This window comes from Diuraphis noxia, unplaced genomic scaffold (genome assembly GCF_037042655.1).
Source record: "Diuraphis noxia isolate RWA-SAM2 unplaced genomic scaffold, SU_Dnox_SAM2 contig0002, whole genome shotgun sequence".
NCBI classification, from domain to species: domain Eukaryota; kingdom Metazoa; phylum Arthropoda; class Insecta; order Hemiptera; family Aphididae; genus Diuraphis; species Diuraphis noxia.
In genome coordinates, this window is record NW_028301712.1 from 8,344,508 (window position 1) to 8,364,919 (window position 20,412).

Below are 20,412 nucleotides of genomic sequence, written 5' to 3' on the forward strand. Positions count from 1 at the left end.
GCGCGCGCTCACGCACCCTAACCTAACACGACGCGTTTTTCGTGAAGGCCACAACATTTTTACCATACCGCCGCCGCCGCCGCCGCCGCCGCCGCCACTGGACGAACCAGCAGAACGACGAAAACGTGCACCAGGCCTCGGCGTAGTACACGAACGCACTCATTCGCGCGCGCACGCAGCTCACTAGTACTTCACGTGCGCACCGTAATACATTTTTTCAATGCGTTTAGTATTCAACTGCAGTGATTTTGATACATAATATTATATCAGTAGTGACTTTAAAACAAAATTTAATTACTTAGAACTGTGACACGAGTGTTATCCGACGGAGGTTTTTTTCTTCGACCACCACAATATTGCACCGGTACCATAACGGACGACGGTTAATATTATTGACAATATACTAGGTAATTAATATTTATACATTAATAACTACTACTAATAGTAAAGCATCAATCGATGGCATTTAAATATTTATTTTCTATAATATTATGTACGTGGGTGTAAAATATCCAACTATATTGGGCGCACAAAGCTCCCATAATATTATGTATACCTACCTACCTATTATATTAATTTTAGATTTATTATACTTTGTACAATACCACAACGCCGCACGCGTGTTCAATGTTCATCGTATGCTGACGGTTTTATCCTATCATAATATTATTAATTATATATCGCTGTGACATCGTGATCCGAGGACCCATATATTGGTGTTGTGATTTTTCTCGTTTTTCCTAGCCACCGATGACATACTAAACTATTCAGTCTGCGATATTTTATATTATTTTATGTGTGATCATAGATAATACTCAGCTTTACGTTTATCTATATATACCTGCGTGTGATCTATCTACATTCAACTTCTACATTTACATGTATCACGCACGCCGTAGTGGTGTCTCGTATCAGTCGTATCTCGCACTTCACCTTTATAAGTATACTCATTTACTCGAACCTACCTAAAATATCTTTAAATAACGCATGTGCAGGTTTGAGATATTATAATATATTATTTTCTTGATTTGTATGTTTTTCTTGCAGGTGCCGAACGCTTCAAGCCACGAACCTGCACCGAAATGAGTGAAAACAATACCGAAAACAATCAACTATCGACGGCACCTTCTAACGGTGGTGAGTCATTGTAGATACAAGATACTGGGCTTATGATTTTACGTTTCAGACCAAAAAACAAACAAATAGGCGTATGCACCTACGTTTTAAACGAAACTAGATAATATTTCTTTACAATATACATAGCATACCTTTTACCTATATCATAATGTTCACTCGACGTACTTTGCCGGTTTATAATTACTTCTTTATACTATGAGGTATACCTAAGTACCAGTGGCGTAGCCAGGGGTAGGGCTGAGGGGGCTGCAGCCCCCCCCCCGAAATGTTAATAAAATTTAAAAATTATTTCAATGGTCTACAATATTCACTCAAAAAGTCTTAAATTGTATTTTACTAATTTTAAATTGTCATCTTTATTTTGTTAGTTTTCTATAGCTTCGGCCGTGCTAATAGGTATTTAATGCACCGCTGTGTAAAAAATTGATCAGCCCCCCCCCCCCCCCCGAAAAAAAATCCTGGCTACGCCGCTGCTATGTACCAAATTATTCAATTACCAATGATCGAGCGTTCGTTAAGTTTGGAAACTACTATAATTTAAAAGTTAACTCTGTAATGATTATTCACTTATTATTAGATAGGTTTACAGGAAATATTATATTTTTTACGATAAAACGCGATATACCGATGTGTGTGCTAAACACAGACTACTATTATAACTTATAAGTACGATTCGTTTACAGTCAAGACGTAGTTTTCAAAACAGCGCAATAAGCTATTTTTAGGCTGTTTGTTTACGACAGGATCTATCGTTCTTTTAGTATTGTAAAGTATAAATCCGGCGATTTCAGTTTTATCTTATCATAAATGCATGTGTCAATAATAAAATATTATTGAATATTTGAATAGTACCCATGTTGGCAATGTTACATATTTTCTGTTTTGGTGGTTCTAGTGGTTCTAAATATTCTACTATTACGTGTTATTTTAATTTATATTATACTATTTATGTATACATTCATTTATCACTATATATATATTTTAACATAATATTTTATAATACTTTACAATATAATATAATATATCATTTTATTTTATATGGTGAAATGTGATCGGTAAATTCCTGACGAATTATAATCACATATAGAGTAAACGTTAAGTTGGCCTATACTTTATTATAATAATAATCATGATTAAAATGTGTAATCCTACAAAATATACCTTAAATAAATGCATTTAGAAAACACCACTTATACTTTAAGGTTATATGATATATAGATTGCAGGTGTTCTCGACACTCTATCTTTTAAGTCGAATTTGCTACGATTATACCAATTTTTATATAAAATTGTAAGTGTGCCTAATATATTTATTTGTGTTTGATACAAATATTTTCTCTATTTGTGTTATAAATTTTAAATTCAGGTTCATCACGTATATATAATAGTAATAATAAATTTCTCGTACAAGCACATGTTTGACAAATGTACCAAATAACAGTAGTAGTAAATTTGTAAAATGTGCTTTGTAACATTTTTATATCCATCCGACTCATCCGAGTATAGCCTTAAATTAGTTAAATTAGAATCGCTTTTTAGAATACGTAAATAATGAATACTTAATATAATATAACACTGTAGTGGGCATAGTGCACGTATATGTATATACAGTAAAAAAAATATTGTTCATAATCATAATTTTGAAGAATCCAAAAAATACAGCAAATTATTTTTGTCACGATTAGTCTTTCTGTCGTATTATTGCACATGTTCGGGTGCATACATATTGCATTGCGCAAGAATCTTATAATTAAGGGTTTATAAGCCTTAAATCCCAAATATCCACTCTTGTATAAGTGAACTCTAGGTAACTATAGGTACCAATAATAGCCTAGTCTCTACCTTAGTACTAATAAATTACTCTTTAAATCTTTACAATGCGCAGTTTGATTTATGATAAACAAAACATAAAACCAGATTAACTCTCGGAGCTGTAGGGCGTATTATTAAGCACATTAAAATTGGGACGCCAATCTTTTCAGCTATATCTAAAAAAATATTCACAATGCATAATATTGTAATCAATAAATTTTAAATCGTGCAAAAATATTAATTCTGTGTCAAATAATGATTGATATTGGAAAATCTGTTTAGGAGTACTAAAAATCTTAATCCGACCCTGGTCCAATATTAATAGTGACTAATAATAATGTTCATTGTTCATACCGATCATATTTATTTCATTGAATATTTTACGATACTATATTAAATGTATTACATTATTTTCAAGGTCGGTATTCCCATTTGAGAAAACGCTGTATTTAAAGATAAAATTAAATTCGTTTTAGGGTACCTACCTATATGTATTAAAGGCAAGATTATCAGGGGAAGATTTTTATTTTAGGCAGGTGACAATAAATTATAGAACGCCAACAATAAAAGAAAACGTTAACGTGACGTTTAGTTTTATATATATATATATATATATACCATTATAGGTACAAACGTATTATATATAGCAAATAGTACCTGAGATATCGAAGATCACATCGTATATTATATTATATAATACACTTCTTATAGTCCGTTTTCATATGTTCATGCGTGTATATATATGTATATATGTATTATACCCACCGATGTCGGTGCACGAAAAATATGTATAAAAGTGTGTTGCAGCTGGCGTTTCTAAAAATGTTTTTCTCCTTCCTAAGGGTTTGCGCTGTCGACTGTTAAGGGTGGAAAATCAGAACTGTGCAGGTAAACGGGATGGTAAAATGCAGATGGTTCGTGTTTAAAACGTATACCTATGTCCTATACAGAATTATATAGGTATATAATATTATGTACAGTCTCCGTGTTCCAATGCCATGTTGCCAAAACCTTCTTCCATATAATTTACTCATACTAAGGGTGTACGCTATACTACGTATATATTATATATATATTTTTTTTTGTTAATATATCGACCTTTACGATTATTGTATTCGATTTCGAATAATGCTATGCGACGTTGACATGTATTATAGTTAGCCAGGATATAGGTACTACCATTATTATATTATATTTTACAGTATAGGCCGGGTTGTAGGCACTATATAAAAATAATCGTTTGAATTATTTATTTGTACGAATTTCGTGCGTGTGTGTTTTCATGATGGAATAAGAAACATTTGTTCCAAGAATCCTGAATTCCACACAGCCGTGTAATTCGTCATCGATCTCTCGTTGAATCATCCTTTTTGATCACGTAGCATGACATACTTATATATAGTATACTCGTATACTACACATATAATTTAGATAAATATTATTAACACAATTTTTAATGGTTATATATAAAATGATATATTATGGTTAGGTTATCGTTAAAATAGAATAATTGAATTATAAAGTTTTATTCAATTTAAAGATAGAATTAAAATATTCTACCTGAATAATATTACATTATATGTGTAACTGAAAACGTACCATGGCACCCTGCAGAGATAATTAGCGATGTTACTGCGTAGGACATCTAAGTCTAAGTACCTACTACAATTCGGAAGATAGACATTAGACTAGGTTAAAAAGTATTAGCTCAAAACAATATATTCCAAAAACCTTAGCAATAACCATCGCCGTCGTTATTTTTCGATGTTAAAATTTAAAATTAAAATATTATACATTCTTATATACTAGGTAATTAATATGATTATACCAGTACTTGGTTGAACCATGACTTATAGTACAAATTTGTAATAAATACAAATTATAGATGTTTTGGACCACTTTCTCACATTTTATTAGTTACTGAAACACACGCATTTTCTTCAAATAATGGACACTTTTTGTAGTCGACCAACCGTTCAGTTTGATTTATGGCGTTTTTAGAATTATCGAGAGTTCAGTAGGTATTTATAAGCCATTGGTTTGTTCTTATCTTAAGAGGTCCTAAGTTCCAATGTTATAATACTTACTGAAACTTAAATAATTACAAATTTTCATGAAAAGGTAACAAACAAAAAAAAATCGTATTATGAAGAAATTCGTTAAATAGAATTAAATCATTTTGGATCTAATTTGATTTGATTCTAAAAATTATATTGTTAAATTAAGTTTCAATGTATATGCTGGAATTATTTTTCAGTTGTAGTTACATAATAATGTATTATTTTAAACTTATTTTCCTTATTTTTGTGCTTTAGGTACCTACTTATCCAACATTGTTTATTTTTGATGTTTGCAACATCTCTTAATATTTAAAATTGACAAGTCCGTAAACCACCGCGCTGTAACAAATGTAACATATCATAAACCTAATTATAAATGTATAATACATGCTTGTCCTCTACAAATTTTCAATTCGTTGTATAATTTAAAAACTGCATTCACATGTAATTGTAACTGCTATTTGAAATAACTTGTTTATGTTAGGAAAGGATTTTTTTTAAATAAAAAATAATCTTACAAAAAATAAAAAAGCTTTTTTCACATTGTTGATATTCTAAACAGTAGCCAGGGGGTGCTGAATTATAGAGTTTGGACTCCAAAAACTTTAGAGTACCTCCCTAGCTGTGGCTATGCGTAGGCCTAACAACTTATGTTCTGATATCAATTTTTTAATGCAGCAAGTGATCTCTTGATGCCTTGGGCATTGGTAAAGCGCATGATCTACTATTATTAGGTAACGTACAATACGCCTTTTGTGACCAAATATACGGTGATAATGTACGATAACGTTGATAACGTTAATTGAAAAAAACAATTAGAGAAATAAATATACACACTAAACCTTTAAATAGTTTTAATGCCCGGTAGATTACACGTTTTACCTATGCCATGTCTTGTTACTCTTTGGTTGTTATACGTTTTTTAACGAAAAACATGTAATTTGCTTTGAACTTTAAAGGTGGAATCATTTATTCTACTTAAAAAAAGTGTGTATGTAACTAAGAATGGACTTAGAGGTGCGCGACAATGGTTATTTCAGCCCGGAGAAACGACTCGTAATAGTTCTTAAGTTTAATTCCTACGATTTGGGATTATAGGTACATATAGTTCAGATCTGATAATATTGGTTTGCTTACCTGCTATATGCTGCTAGCTAATAGCGCGATAATCGATTTAATGTTACGGTTAATCGTGATGATTGATTAAAAATTTTGAGGACATACGTTCACAAAGTACACAAATCGCATACTGAAGTCTAAAGATTACATACATTTATGTTATAGGTATACTTGTTTCGATCTTTTATAGAATAAAATATTAAGCAATATACTACAACTTATTTTTAAATATCTCTCGCATCTAGTGGTAACTTGCATAATTCATAATATGCGTTTACTATTCAATCTATTACTATTTTATCTAATAATAATATCATGAAGACTAGTCTTCATGAATAATATAAAAATAATAACATCGAGATAGATCTCGATGAATATAATAATAACAATCTATTATCACAGTTTTTTTTATTAAGTATTTATTATTATTTATTACATATAAGTTTTGTTTTTCTTGAAAGTCACATGAGTTTAGTTATATATAGTAAAAACACTTATTTTATTTTTCACTCTAAGTAAGATTAAAAATCTGTGATGCATATTTATGTTTAAAAATAAATAAATGAGTTTAAATTGATGTTATATTATTAGGTATTTATATTGATATAATATATGATTATATAGACATAATATACAATAGCCTATATTATTATGTACTGTTTTTTCTTTTTTAATATCTGGTCACCATAAGTATATTATATATAGGTTATATGTATACTGTATATTATAATATATAATTGAATATTATTTTGGATATTAGTATTATTTCCGCGTATCTATTAACACACATTATCAACGCGGTATCGCTTGTGGCTTGAACAAAGTTGGACCTTTGACAACACAAATTATCGTACACCGTATACTCAATATTTACAATATATTATTCATTAACTCATTGTAATATAAAATTATATTATAATATTTTTTTTTTAAACTATATTTGGGAGAAAAAAAGCAGCCCGCAGGAGGGGCAGCTGCCCACCCTAGGGCAGAGGACTTGTAGCTCTAAAAAAGCTCTAAATATGCAAGCACTTATTATGCACTAAAAAACCCCATAATATGCACAATCAAGTAAAATATGTCTCAAAAAATATAAAATAGCGTACAAAAGTGTAAAATATGCCCTACAAACCAAAAAAACGTAAAATATGCATTTATATGCTTAATAAAATTTCAAAACTAGCTTTGTGGAAGCATGAAACGTATTTGTTTCGCACTCTGCTATTTTTGTGACTGTGCAAAAAAAATATGCAAATGCTACAAGTCCTCTGCCCTTGTTATAACTTATAAGTATTTAAAATTTTATACGAGCGGAGTAATAGATCAACATTTTAAAAAGTATCTTATAGTTTTACTATTTAGCCACTCCACTGTGCTCATATAAACTGTGACATGTCAATAGAAATAAATAATTATTTTTGATTAACTTTGTATTATTCGTAATTCTCGGAAAAATATTCTGCTTCTGAGTTTTATTAGTTTTTTTCTTGTTTTTATTCGTTTTTTTTTTTCAAAAGTATTGTTATTTATATATGCCTAAACCTACCTAACGACTTCAAAATGATATACAAAACATTAAGTTGATAGCTACTTTTCGAGATGTTGAATAGTTACCGTTGAAATAAAACGCATTACGAAGTATTCTTGCACTTCGCCACTCCATCACAATCTTCATTCTTCTGATACTTAAACGTTTTGTTTCTGAAATTGGATCCGTTCACAGCAGTGGGCATTGGACGATTTGATGCGACTAAAATAATATTACTACTATATACTACTATATCATAGAAATTCATCATCGTACGTCTAGTTGCACATGTCATTATGTAGCCTAGCTATATCATACTTCATATTATATTTCATTGACTAGTACTCAAGTTGAAGTACCGAAGATTACAATACAAATACGTATATTATATATTTATTTATTATGCATATTTTAGTATAATATGTAACGTGATTTTTTTCAATAATCGATGTATTTTTTTTTTTAACTTTATCTATATAAATGAAACATAACATTTAGTATGATAAACATTATATATAAACTATACAAATTAAAACATTGCACATATTATTATTTGAAATCATAAATTTACATCCGGTGTATAGTTGTTACTAGTTACTGTATAAGCTCTACGTCAATACTCAATAGCTAATAGGTATACCGTAAATAAATAATTGTATTAGCTACGATTTAATTGAATATGCCAACTATCATCAGGTCTATAATAACCAAATTAATTTTCAATAATCTGATTAAAAAAAGAAAAGAAAATAACACATGGAAATGACAAAATTATTTAATCGATGAAACGTGTATTATTATTATTATTATTTAGTTTCTATTTGTTGTAAACTTATAATTTTTTAACAACATTTGGTAGGTTGAAACATTAAATTAACTATAATAATAACTATGATTTAAAAAAAAAAAAATTTGTTTTCGTCTGGAACATTTTAGATTCTAGAGCAATGAATGTTTAGATTGTACACGATGTGGTTTTTTTAATATTTTGTTTGTGTCTGGCAACACGATGAGTATTCGAAATATATTGCTTCGATGTTTAACTTCAATACCTTTGTCAATGAGAAAGTGAATCTAGTTGGTGAATTAGAGATAGATCAATGCAGTGGCGTACTCCCTCTTAAATTCTAATTAGTTACGCCCGTACCAATCATACATTTAGGCGGGGGGAGGCTAAATGCGCCACTGGATCAGTGTTTGTTTTTAGTGTAACCCTAAACAAATTTACAGTTTATACATGCAATTTTCAAAATATTTTCACTCATGTTGAGCTATTGATAGGTGTATAACATTTTTGATTCTGATTATTTTTTTTTAATTAAAAAAAAGAAAAAACAATTTGCTCGTTTAAAAAACTTGAAAATTTAATATAAGGTGTCAAGGTTCATCATAAGTTGTTGCTAAATAGAAATTTAAAAAAAAAATGAGCGTAAATTCACAATATATTAATATGAGAGTGTGCGATATAAGAATTTTGATTGAATTAGAAATAATAATTGAAAATTTAAAATAAGGTTTCACGTAATTATAGTTCATTATTTAACCAAACAAATATATAAACTCAGTTTATTACTATTTATAGTTTTTAAATTTATTTTAAGTTCAAATTTGGACGAAATTACATTTTAAAATCAAGAATAACGATTTTAGTTATTTTGTTGTAATTTAAAAATATTATTTGTGGGTATTGGTACATAAAACTGTTAAAGTATATTATTGTATTTTATATAGGTACAGTGGTACACGATGACATTTTCAAATGTAAATGTTCCATAAATATGAATTTAACCTACTGTAGTAGATATTATAATACTTAACAGTAAAATAAATTACTTTAATCTCAATACCATCATAAAAAATGTGTATACTTACAAGCTTTTATTTTATTTTTTGAATACGATTGTTCGTATTTTAAACTTATTATACTAGCTATACCGGCCATTACTTGCTTACGTTTAAAATTGTTGTGGCTAAGTAGCATCAATATTGATCAATGTTCATAAATTCGTAATAAATAATAATATTATTGTTACTTTGTTGACGTATTACCAAAGAACAAACTGGTATTACTGTATCTTCTATCAATTTTAAAATTTTAAATGTATAATCAAAATAATATTTAACTGGTAAAGTTATTTTGATGGTGTTTAAAAATTATACATTAATACAAAATAGTGAAAATATATACGGTTTCTCTATATAAAACACTTAAAATAGTCAATAAATCAAAAACAAAATATCTCTTCGGGCAATTATATAACCGAATTTTTAGCGAGTAGACAAACTATATAATATAATATACACATCATGTATTATATAAAATATGTGTCCCGTGAAGGTGTGAATAAGTAACCAGACAATAATGATAATTATTAGTAATTACCGATGATATATAATTATATATATATATATATATATATATATATGATAATTATTATTTATGATAATTTAACAAAAGTGGAATTCTGTAAAACAATGAAATAAAAATAAAAAATAGGTTAAGTCGTGGATGTCGCTCTGTTGTACAGTTGGTTACAAGTGGGTTACTGTGATGTATGGAATTTAATTTGAATCCAGTGATATTAGATCATTGTTTACGAAAAAAGATTCTGAGCGGAGACGGTTTATCTGTCTAGGATATATTAACTATAGATTATTAAAAATAATTATCAATTCTTAGATTTAAAAAGAACATTTTTTATGAATTTCTAGCTTAAAATGATTTGCGAATTTTTGTGATTTTTACGTATGTTATCAAAATTCAAACTTTGAATACTCGTAAAAAAAAATTGTCACTGTATTTCTTTAATATTTCAACTGCTATTGTAATAATATGTTAGGAGCCTTGTATTAAATTTTCAAATCTTAGAATTAAAAAGAAAAACTTTTATGAATTTCTATCTAAGATAATTTTAACATTGCCGTAATTTTTATGTATTTAGTCAAAATTCGAACAGGACACATTATATTTTACAAATCTTCAACTGATGTTTAAAATTATTATTTATTAGTTAAGTCTTTATTAGAAATTATGTAATTATTCACAAATAAATTATTTATTGATCTATATTTATTATCTATATATTTGATATTTTAAGTGAATGAATAAACCTTTTTTTTTTGTTATAAATAAATATAATTAATTAATTTTCTTTAAAAATGTAGTACACTCAGAGGACAATAAAGTCAATTCCAAATTCATAAACCTCAAAGATTCGGTGGAAACAAATGAAAAACCGAACAAAAATGGAAATGATAGTCTCTCGTCCAATGATGCTGAAAACTTAAGACCGGAAAATGAAGAATTACCCGAAGGAGTTCGCCAAGGTATCTGCAAATGGTTCAATTCAAAAAAAGGATTCGGATTTGTCACTCCTGACGACGGTGGTAAAGATGTTTTTGTTCATCAGGTATAATAAAATGCACAATACCGTGTTTAATATAATATATTCATATAACATTTATTTTATACCATTAAACTCAATTTTTTTTTAGAGAGTAATTAAAAAAGATGGATTTAGATCTCTTAGAGAGAACGAACACGTGGAGTTTACTTGTCATGAATCAGATAAGGGTTTAGAAGCTACTCTTGTCACAGGACCAAGGGGTCAATACTGTAAAGGTTCAAGAAAAACATTTCCTCAAAAAAAAATGAGGTAGGTAACTTATAAAATGTAAAATGTATCATTTTTAAATTTCAATTATTTGTAATAGATGTTATAACTGTGGAGATTTTGCCAATCATATTGCTGCCAAGTGCACATTGAGTCCTCAGCCCAAACGCTGTCATAGTTGTAAGGATCCAAACCACCTTATAGCTGATTGCACTCAGATTCAGAGCAAAGAGCCTGTGATTAATAAGTTCATCAAAAATCCGCGAAAAAAATCAGAACGACAAAAACCAAGACCTAAGTCAAAACCAGAAGATGGCAATGTTGATGAACAGCAATCAACAATTTTACCCAATCAGAATGGAGATGAAATTAACAACAAACAAGATTAAGATAATTGAGTACAAAAGACTAATAAAAATCATTTATTATAATAATTAATTTTAATTGCATGGAAAATTGCAATATTTTTTTTTTAAACATTGGAGTTTTAAGATACCTATTCCTTAAAAAAAAGACTAATATAAGTACAATTTTGTAAACTATTTTTTCTAAAATAAATTTTTAATGTTGGTAAAATGTCAACAAATTAAATTATTATATTCATATCAAATAATATGTTTTTAACTATTATTACACCCATCTTAAAATTTGTAATCATATGTGCTCTATAATAGATGTTTGAATTTTACATGACTGTTCCTTTTGTTTACGTAACGCTGTATACAAACTTTTGTCTTCATCGATTTTATCTTGACCAAAACAGATGTAAGCTACACAAAACAAGTAGCACATGGCACCTATAACCATTATTATTGTTACATTCAATGGAATATTATATCTTGACTCCGATTCTAAGGGATCTGATTGCTCTAAAAAAGTTAAACGATTAATTAAAGTGCTACAAAAAACAATTTTTTCTTTTTAAAACAAATATCTTAATTTGATTATGTAACACAAACTATATATCTTAGGTGCAGATCCACTCACGTCCTTTGCTCAGAAAAGGTTTTTGTTTATATTTAGGGTGACTAACTCAATGACAAAATACATCTAAAGCTTTGTAGCAGAAACAATTTCCCTGGTTTTATATTTTTGATAAAATTTGACCACATTAATTATAGACGTGTCCACGATGCATATTTTGCTATCTAGAGGAGCGGGAAGGGGATTAATCATTGTAAATAATAGCCCCAATAGAGTTATTGTTGTTTATTTTTTTAAGTTAAATTGTGCTTATTAAACTTGTGGTGAATGACAATATTACTAATATTATCACTTTTGTATATTATATTCATCAATCACCATTCACCAGAATAATTACTTCAGAACTTAACAAATAATACAATTTTAGATTCTATTATTCTAAGCTGACTGATATGAATGTATAGATTTTACATTGCTGTGTGTTTAAACCTTTAAACATATCTGATTTTTGTTTTTTAACCCAATTTTAGAAAACATTGCCTGAAACGCAAATCAGAATATTATAAAAAAAAACATATCTATGATTCCTCAATTTTCTTTGCAGAATAAAAATATTTTAACAGCAAGCTGCCTATATTTTTTTACCCGAGTCCCGAATACTGAAAAAATCTAAGCCATATTATATAAAAATCATTAATGTTGATAAATTAATATTAATGACTAAAATATTCAAATTACCATAGTTCCCATATCTTATAAACCTATTAGGTACCATAAACACTTTATCCTTAGAACACAGTTCTAAGTTAAATAACTCAAACACTACTTGAATGAATTTTGATTCTGGTAGGTATGTAAAATTGTTCAGAAAAATTATCTACTGAATAACTATAACAGTTGAACAGGAGGAAAGGGGGTTCTCATTTTAAATACAGAAATTTGTATCTCCACAGGTCACTCCTTAAGTAGGTAGGTACTAAAAAAATCTCAAGAATTTTAACCTCAGATTTTGAATAACTACATTATTTAAGAAGAAAAGGGGGGGGTGAGTATGCTTATAATGAATAATTATATTACAAATTACTATAAATTATTACGTTTGAGTTGGAAATGTGTATTGTGGACAACAAACTTATAATAATTAAAAACAATTTATATATTGCTTACTTAAAAGTGGATCATCGTCCATTTTTTTACCATTTTCTTCTAACCACTTGATCATATATTTATGCTGATATTCGCATATTCCAACAGTTTTATTCCAAAAGTGAAAGCTGTTCACATTAAATAATTCAAATAAAACAATTTATTGTGTAAATAATAATGAAGGTTTATGACATAAATAAAGTAAAAAGCCCACTTTGTATTAATTATAAGACGAAAAAGACTATTTTTTTTGTTTAAAATCACACACCTTAAGTTGATAGATAAATTTAAAATAGTACATGATAATTGATACAGAGTTTTTTTAATTTAATCTTTGTCAAAATATGCAATTAAATAGTGAAATGAATCGTCATTATAATTTTGTTAAAACAAGTTCATTAATATGTGTATGTAATAATAGTAATTTACTTTTTTTTCTTGGACTTTTTACCTTTTTTTACTCATTACTGGTGTATATACTTAATTTTTATAATAATTTCAAATTACAGAGAACATTGGCATCGATTTGTTGTTGCATTGCAGAACATTTCTGTGGCATCACACTGCATTTCTGAGGTACAACTTGTGTTAAATTTATAAGTTCTATCAAAATTTTCTTGTTCTGAAATCAAATTTAACATACATCTTAACCTTGTAAATTTGTTCCTATATATTCTGTAGATACTAAATTTTACTAGCTGTATCTTGCAAGTGTAAAAAAACTAACTATTTCGTTGCAATTGCTCAGGATTTATCCTAGTAAAAAATAGTTGGTTTACAAAACAATTTAACTGCGTTTTTGTGTTTTGCAATAGGGCACCACTGCATCAGTATACTATTGCCTATTATTATATGGGAAACATAATACTATGTTGATATACTTGCATAAAAAAATCTTATCGTCGCTAACGAGATTATAATGATATCTAATTATTAATTACCATCAAGACGTTTAAAAATTATATCCACCAGCGAGGTAAACAATATTGACATGTTTTTAGAAATGTTGAACCCGCTGAAAGAACCATTTTCATCATCCATGGTCAGCTAACTAACTATAAACACGTATGTTTCCGTGCTGTCTGCTAGCTAAATACAAAATGCCTACATAAAAAAATAGATGACAATATAGGGGAGTTGAATAATTTTAATGGTGGTGGTGAACTCATTATAGGTAACACAATTAAAACAACATACAATAATGAACGGCGATCATTAATTATATTAATAATGAAATTACTCCATATAATAAACGGGTGGGTATACAAAACATAGACAGTTAAGACTTAAGTAGGTACTTACCGACTTCAGTAATTAGTTTAATTAACATTTTAAAATAATGAAAGATAGGTTGATATAAAAATGATTACACAGTGAGTACATTAGCATAATACAATTAGTAAATTAGGTGTATAGAATACCTACATAAATCCTACATGTACGCATTATTAGACTTATTTTAACTGTATATAGTTTAGGGTTTTACAGTCTATTCATTTCAATAACTACGTAATTTAATGTATAACTGCTTAAATTTAATTACAATTTCGATTTTTTATAGTTCTATAAGACCATAAATTATTATACTGATCATTTTTTCTTAGCAGGTCTCAAACTTTTAACATAATCATACGTTTTTGTAAACTATTTGTCATGATAAAATAATTTAACCATATTTATTAAATGTACCTACCTAAAAATATTCAAAAGTGCATTTTAGTGATGTTTCCTTATGGTGACCGGTCAAAATATATATCTTCGAAAAAATATCTCTGACAAGATATCTCCAGTACAAAATGTCTCCGTTTAAAATTACCCCTAATAGAAATATCTCCCATGAAAATATTACATTAGTTGTTATTATTATCATAACAAGTACAAAATAAATTATTAATTAAATAATATCGATAGTATTTATGATTCAGTGAGTTTTAGTGATAGCGCGAGGGCGTGAGAAAACAAAAAAATAATTCACAGACAATAAAAAATTATTACAAAAAATATATTTTATTTACAATTTAAAGTTGAGAACGATTCATATGCATAATAAAATAAATCGTATGTAATAATAATTTGTAATACAATTAATGTAATGAATAAATACAAATTCCAATTAAGACACAAATTAAAATTTACAACGCCATATGAATTTGTTCATACCTTTTTTTATAAAATGTATGAAATATAGGTAGTATAATGAGTATCCGCAGTTCCGCAGACTTAGGTAAAATACATTTTAAAAGTATTTCGAATACATATTCCGTCAAAACAAGTTTTCCAAATATTTATCGAATACCGTTTTTAGTAGATTAAGTGATTTTTTTATTAGATTTAAATAACAATAATAATAATATTTTCAATTCAAAGGCGCAACTAGAATCTATTTCTGGGAAGGGGGTTAGATATTTATATATTACAGACATACAGATACCCATTAGTTAATTACTTATTACATGAAATCCTGAAGTCATAATTATATCTATTATTACTATCGCTGGCTCGTTGCTGCAAAATTAGAAAATAACATTACTGTTCCCCTGAAAACAGTAGAAAACAAAATAATATATTATTATAAAATATTTTGTCTAGAAATATACATATTATATACAATTACAAAAGCAAGTTCTAGAATAGAAAAGAATGCAATTATTTTTAAAATGTGATTGGACGACGGACGTTAAAAAAGTATTCCAAATACTACCCAAGATATCTGTTATCTAATAGTAAATGTTTGCCTTTTTCATTTATATAATAAATTGCAGAAGCATTTTTAAATCATCCTAATACGTTATCGAGTTAATTTAAGTGAAGGAAACTGGAACGTCTGGAACTATATCTAAGTCGATACTCTAAGTCGTTTATCATGGTTTGTAATAACTGCACTCGTAATTGTGAAGAAGATTAGCTATTATAGCGGGACAGGAACCTTTTCGTAGGTAAGAGCCATTCTTTTTAAAAACTTACTAAACCATAATGATGTCCATGGAGCCACACAGGTATATTGTTCGGTCCAGGAATCAAACTACTTTTATTTTAATTTTATTTTTTGTAGTCGTAAGTAGTTCAGTATTTGCCACTTTTAAAAACATTTTATGTTTTTGGTTCTTAATATATGAATGGATTTTCCAAAGAGCTACAGTTTACGTGTTAAAGAGTCGCAGGTTCCCGACCCCTGAACTAGGAGATTATTTTCTAAACATTATTATTACTAGAAAAAGTACTTATTTCAGTAATCATTTCAGACATTAGTAGGTACAGCGCCGGATAGAGACTTTTCGGCCCACCGAGATTTTAAATTTCTACCGGCCCTCAACAAAGTATCGGTCCATTCGAAAAACTTTTTTATGATCACTCTTTTAGTATATTGTGTGCTTTAAATAATAATTGTTTCTCTAAAGCACATTTACAAATTACCTATTCAATAGGAACATTACATTAAGTTACTTAGTATACTTCAGTTATATTATTTTTAAAAAACGCAAAATATATAAGATACTTACGACCACCTACTTAACACGTATAGAAAAAAATCTAATCGATAAAATTGCGGAGGGACTGAGTACCTCGACTAATTTTTTGGATACGCTAGCGTACCCCTACTTCTATTTTAAAGGGAACGCATGGGACGGATTGTTATGTAAACTTTTAACCCCCACCGCCATGATTATGTAAGTTTTATTAAAAATTTAAAATGCTAGGGACACTACATTTTAAAAGTAGCTATAGAGTACCTCTACAACTTAATTTTCAAGTCAACCACTGGACCTACATCGTTCCGAAAGCACCCTGGAGCACTGACATTATCGATATATTGATTTTAACTACTAATAGGTACCCATCTCTATATATGTATATACCTATATCACTTATTAACACATTAATATATCGTATAATCATCTTTTTAAATCTCCTCAACTCCAAGAATTCTCCAATCACCGTTTTAACTATTCCTTAATCCTTTCTAGTTCTTTCAAATCTTTGCGCCCTAATATCAAAATAGTGTTGTGCTATAGTACTTAGTAACAATAATATTAAGGCAGCAATTTTGATACTCCTCTGACAAAAATCATTTAAATATAAGTAATCCAATCATCTAAAAAAAAATTTCAAAGAAATCACTCTGACTCTCATAACACCTTTATATTATACTCTATACTATACTATACTATAGTATACTCTATCCATAATAACCGACAGTTCGTTTTGATAAACAACAAGCAAAACCAGTAGTTACCTACAAATTATTTTTCTGTACTTTTTAAAAAAAAAATCAAGAAGAAACCATTTATGTTCTTTAAGAAGACAAAACCCCAAATTTATTTCCAAGCATTTCTATAAAATCACGTCTCATGTTGTTGATAATAATCCTAAAACAGCTGTACAATCACTAAACCACCACTTCCACCAAAACTTTTGACGCCTAACAAATGTATCGATTTATAGTTTTATACGTCTCCTCAAAAAACAAAAATAAATATATCTACTGAAGTTTCCAAAAATCTCATTCAAAAATAATAGCATACCTATAATACTGATAAGAAGTTTAGAACATTATTTTCTCGAATAAATGAATAATATACATTTATTCAACTTCTAATTTTTGGAATTTTTAAGTTAAGATAAAGTTCTTTTAAACATCCTTTATTTCGTACAAATTATATTGTTCCCGATAGCACAGTTATACATAATCAGTGATAATGCACAGAGGTAATTTAAGAGCGCATGTAGTTCATAAAGTTAGTCACCCACCCATCCAATTGTTTATTTATAAAAAATATTTTCACTTATTCATAACTATAACTAGTTCAAGGAAATAAATTATTATAGATTATAGTTTATGTTTAAAATTTATAAACTTTTCTATCATGAAACCAGCAGTAATATACAGCCACCCCCCTCGAAAACACATGCAGTTGCATTATTTGCTATGACCTGCCTGGGAGCCACTGTGCATAATTGACATTAAATAATTATAATTTATAGTCTTCGGTTTTATAGCAGTCGACTTCCCGCCTAAGTATTGTCTACAATCTACGCATTTTAAAAGCATAAAATGTTTAACATATTCTCATTTAGGACTACTATATTTGATGTAAACGCACTGCTGCAGGAGTTGACTTCGACCGACAGCCGGTTTGTTTTTCAATATTTAATGTTTAGAGAGAGTTAAACCTGCCTAATTAGTAGGTATAGCTATCACAAAAAAAACAAACAATATTATGCCATGCCCTATCTCAGGTTCTTCGTGTTCTTTTTTAATCGGTCTTAACAGCTGGTTAGGGCCGGAGTGGAGCAATAGGTATAACAATAATATTAGGTGTACAGATTTTAAATAATAAAATCTTTACTCTTCCTAATCAAAATAAGAACATCATAGTAGGTAGTTGGTGGTCGACGGCCAACTTGTGTCAAAGCACACTGTTCAATCCGGACACTCAGTACGCGTTATAATCGGCGCGCTCTAACAATTGAGTTCCTTTGCCCCTACGCCGTGCGACGTTATCGCTTGAACTATCGACGATTTTGATTCACCGCAACATCACTTTTTTGCCGAAATGCCGACTTTTCACGTGTGAAGGCGGCTGTGTCTTCCGTTTTTATCTAGCGTTTGTCGAGTTGGCGACGTGACTGACGACTGTTGTCACATCGTGTGCGCCATAATATAGTTTTGTGGTTGCCGGACATTCCGGCTTGCGTACAGCTGTCGTTTGATTTAACGTCACCGTGGGCAACATTTTGTCACTTACCACTTATCGACATACATTATGATACACTTCGTTGGCGTGAGTTTTAAATCCGCACATCCCGAGTCTGGTCAGCTGTTTATATAGTTAACCACGTGTTGCGTCGAAGTCCTGTAATACGTATTTCACGGTAGCTCTGATTTGTGTGCTACCTATCTGCTCGCCAACTGCGTTGAGGTCCAGAAGCCACACGGTTCGCCCAATTCAGCATCACGGACGTGTCGATTTGTCTATTCAAAGCCGTCTTGGAGGTTAGTCCGTGTGTGATGTCCGTCGGTCCGATGGTATCATTGTATTTGTAAACTTTATATAGGTACTCATAATTTTTATTTTTATATACAGAGGCGCCGACTTTTAGATATTAGCGCGGGGGCAAACTCTTCTATTAAGTGAAAAAAAATTCTATAGTATGCTGTAGTTTGCTTACCGGGAGGAGTAATTACCAAATTGTCCCTTAACTCTATTTTAATACTCCTCTAGGGTGCTATAAATATATTTGTTTATAATTTATAAATAATATTATTTGAATTGAAAATTTTTAGTTTATATACTATAATGGTAATAAAATCAGTTCCGTCTCTATATTTCGGGAAAAATTGACAGATGTATTTTTAGACAAAATATAAAACCAAATAGTAGTGAGCGTCAAGCGATCTATAGTATTTATAGATCATATTTAGGTAATATAGAAATATACAATCGTCGATGTTCTAATCAATATTTTCATGTTATAATCTGGTATTTAACCAAATAATTATTATTGTACACAACGGGGCACGCGGGCGAAATAATACTTTTGCCCCCGTTAAATCAATGTACGGGGGCGATCGCCCCCTTTGCCCCCGCGGAGTCGGCGCCTATGTTTATATATTGTGTTCTATGAGGTATTTAAATCATTTAAGTGCCGTTATCATTATATAGTTTAATTATATTATTTTTTGTCGTATTATACCATTGTGGGGACGCCCGTATCATAATTTTTTATCATTATTATTCTTTTTTATGCCGTCGTATTGACATTTTATGTCGCATGATTATTAATTATTATTCGAGGAATTTTCGCTTAATATACACATTAAACATTAAATTGTCATTAGTAATTTGTATGTTATAAATAGAATTTTGGTCACCCTTTGTCTATATTACCTGCGCAATTTGCATCAGACAACTGGACATTTAGTAAGATCTGTCGCAGCGCCAACACACACTGATCACGCGCGTAGGCTTGGTGTGCAGGAGCGAGGAGCGTATGATCACAGAATAGATTAATTTAATCTATTCTGTGGTCTGATTGTTGCACAGATGACAACTTGTTACCGACGACAATCA

General features: G+C 29.3%; 2 protein-coding genes across 2 annotated transcripts; one reads left to right on the forward strand and one right to left on the reverse strand.

Annotated features, from left to right (window-relative positions):
• lin-28 (protein lin-28 homolog) lies at positions 1–11,882 on the forward strand. The gene is made up of 5 exons (XM_015511651.2): positions 1–407; positions 1,048–1,137; positions 10,821–11,065; positions 11,151–11,311; positions 11,370–11,882. Exons 2-5 carry the CDS (start codon positions 1,083–1,085, stop codon positions 11,656–11,658), a joined length of 750 nt encoding a protein of 249 aa, XP_015367137.1. The 5' UTR covers positions 1–407; positions 1,048–1,082; the 3' UTR covers positions 11,659–11,882.
• Positions 11,664–15,875, reverse strand: LOC107163991 (uncharacterized). The gene is made up of 5 exons (XM_015511652.2): positions 15,033–15,875; positions 14,281–14,443; positions 13,847–13,961; positions 13,361–13,467; positions 11,664–12,138 (listed from the first exon to the last, which is right to left on the reverse strand). The coding sequence occupies exons 2-5, from the start codon at positions 14,378–14,380 to the stop codon at positions 11,924–11,926; spliced, it is 537 nt and encodes a 178-aa protein (XP_015367138.2). The 5' UTR covers positions 14,381–14,443; positions 15,033–15,875; the 3' UTR covers positions 11,664–11,923.
• Positions 15,876–20,412: the final 4,537 nt, after the last annotated feature.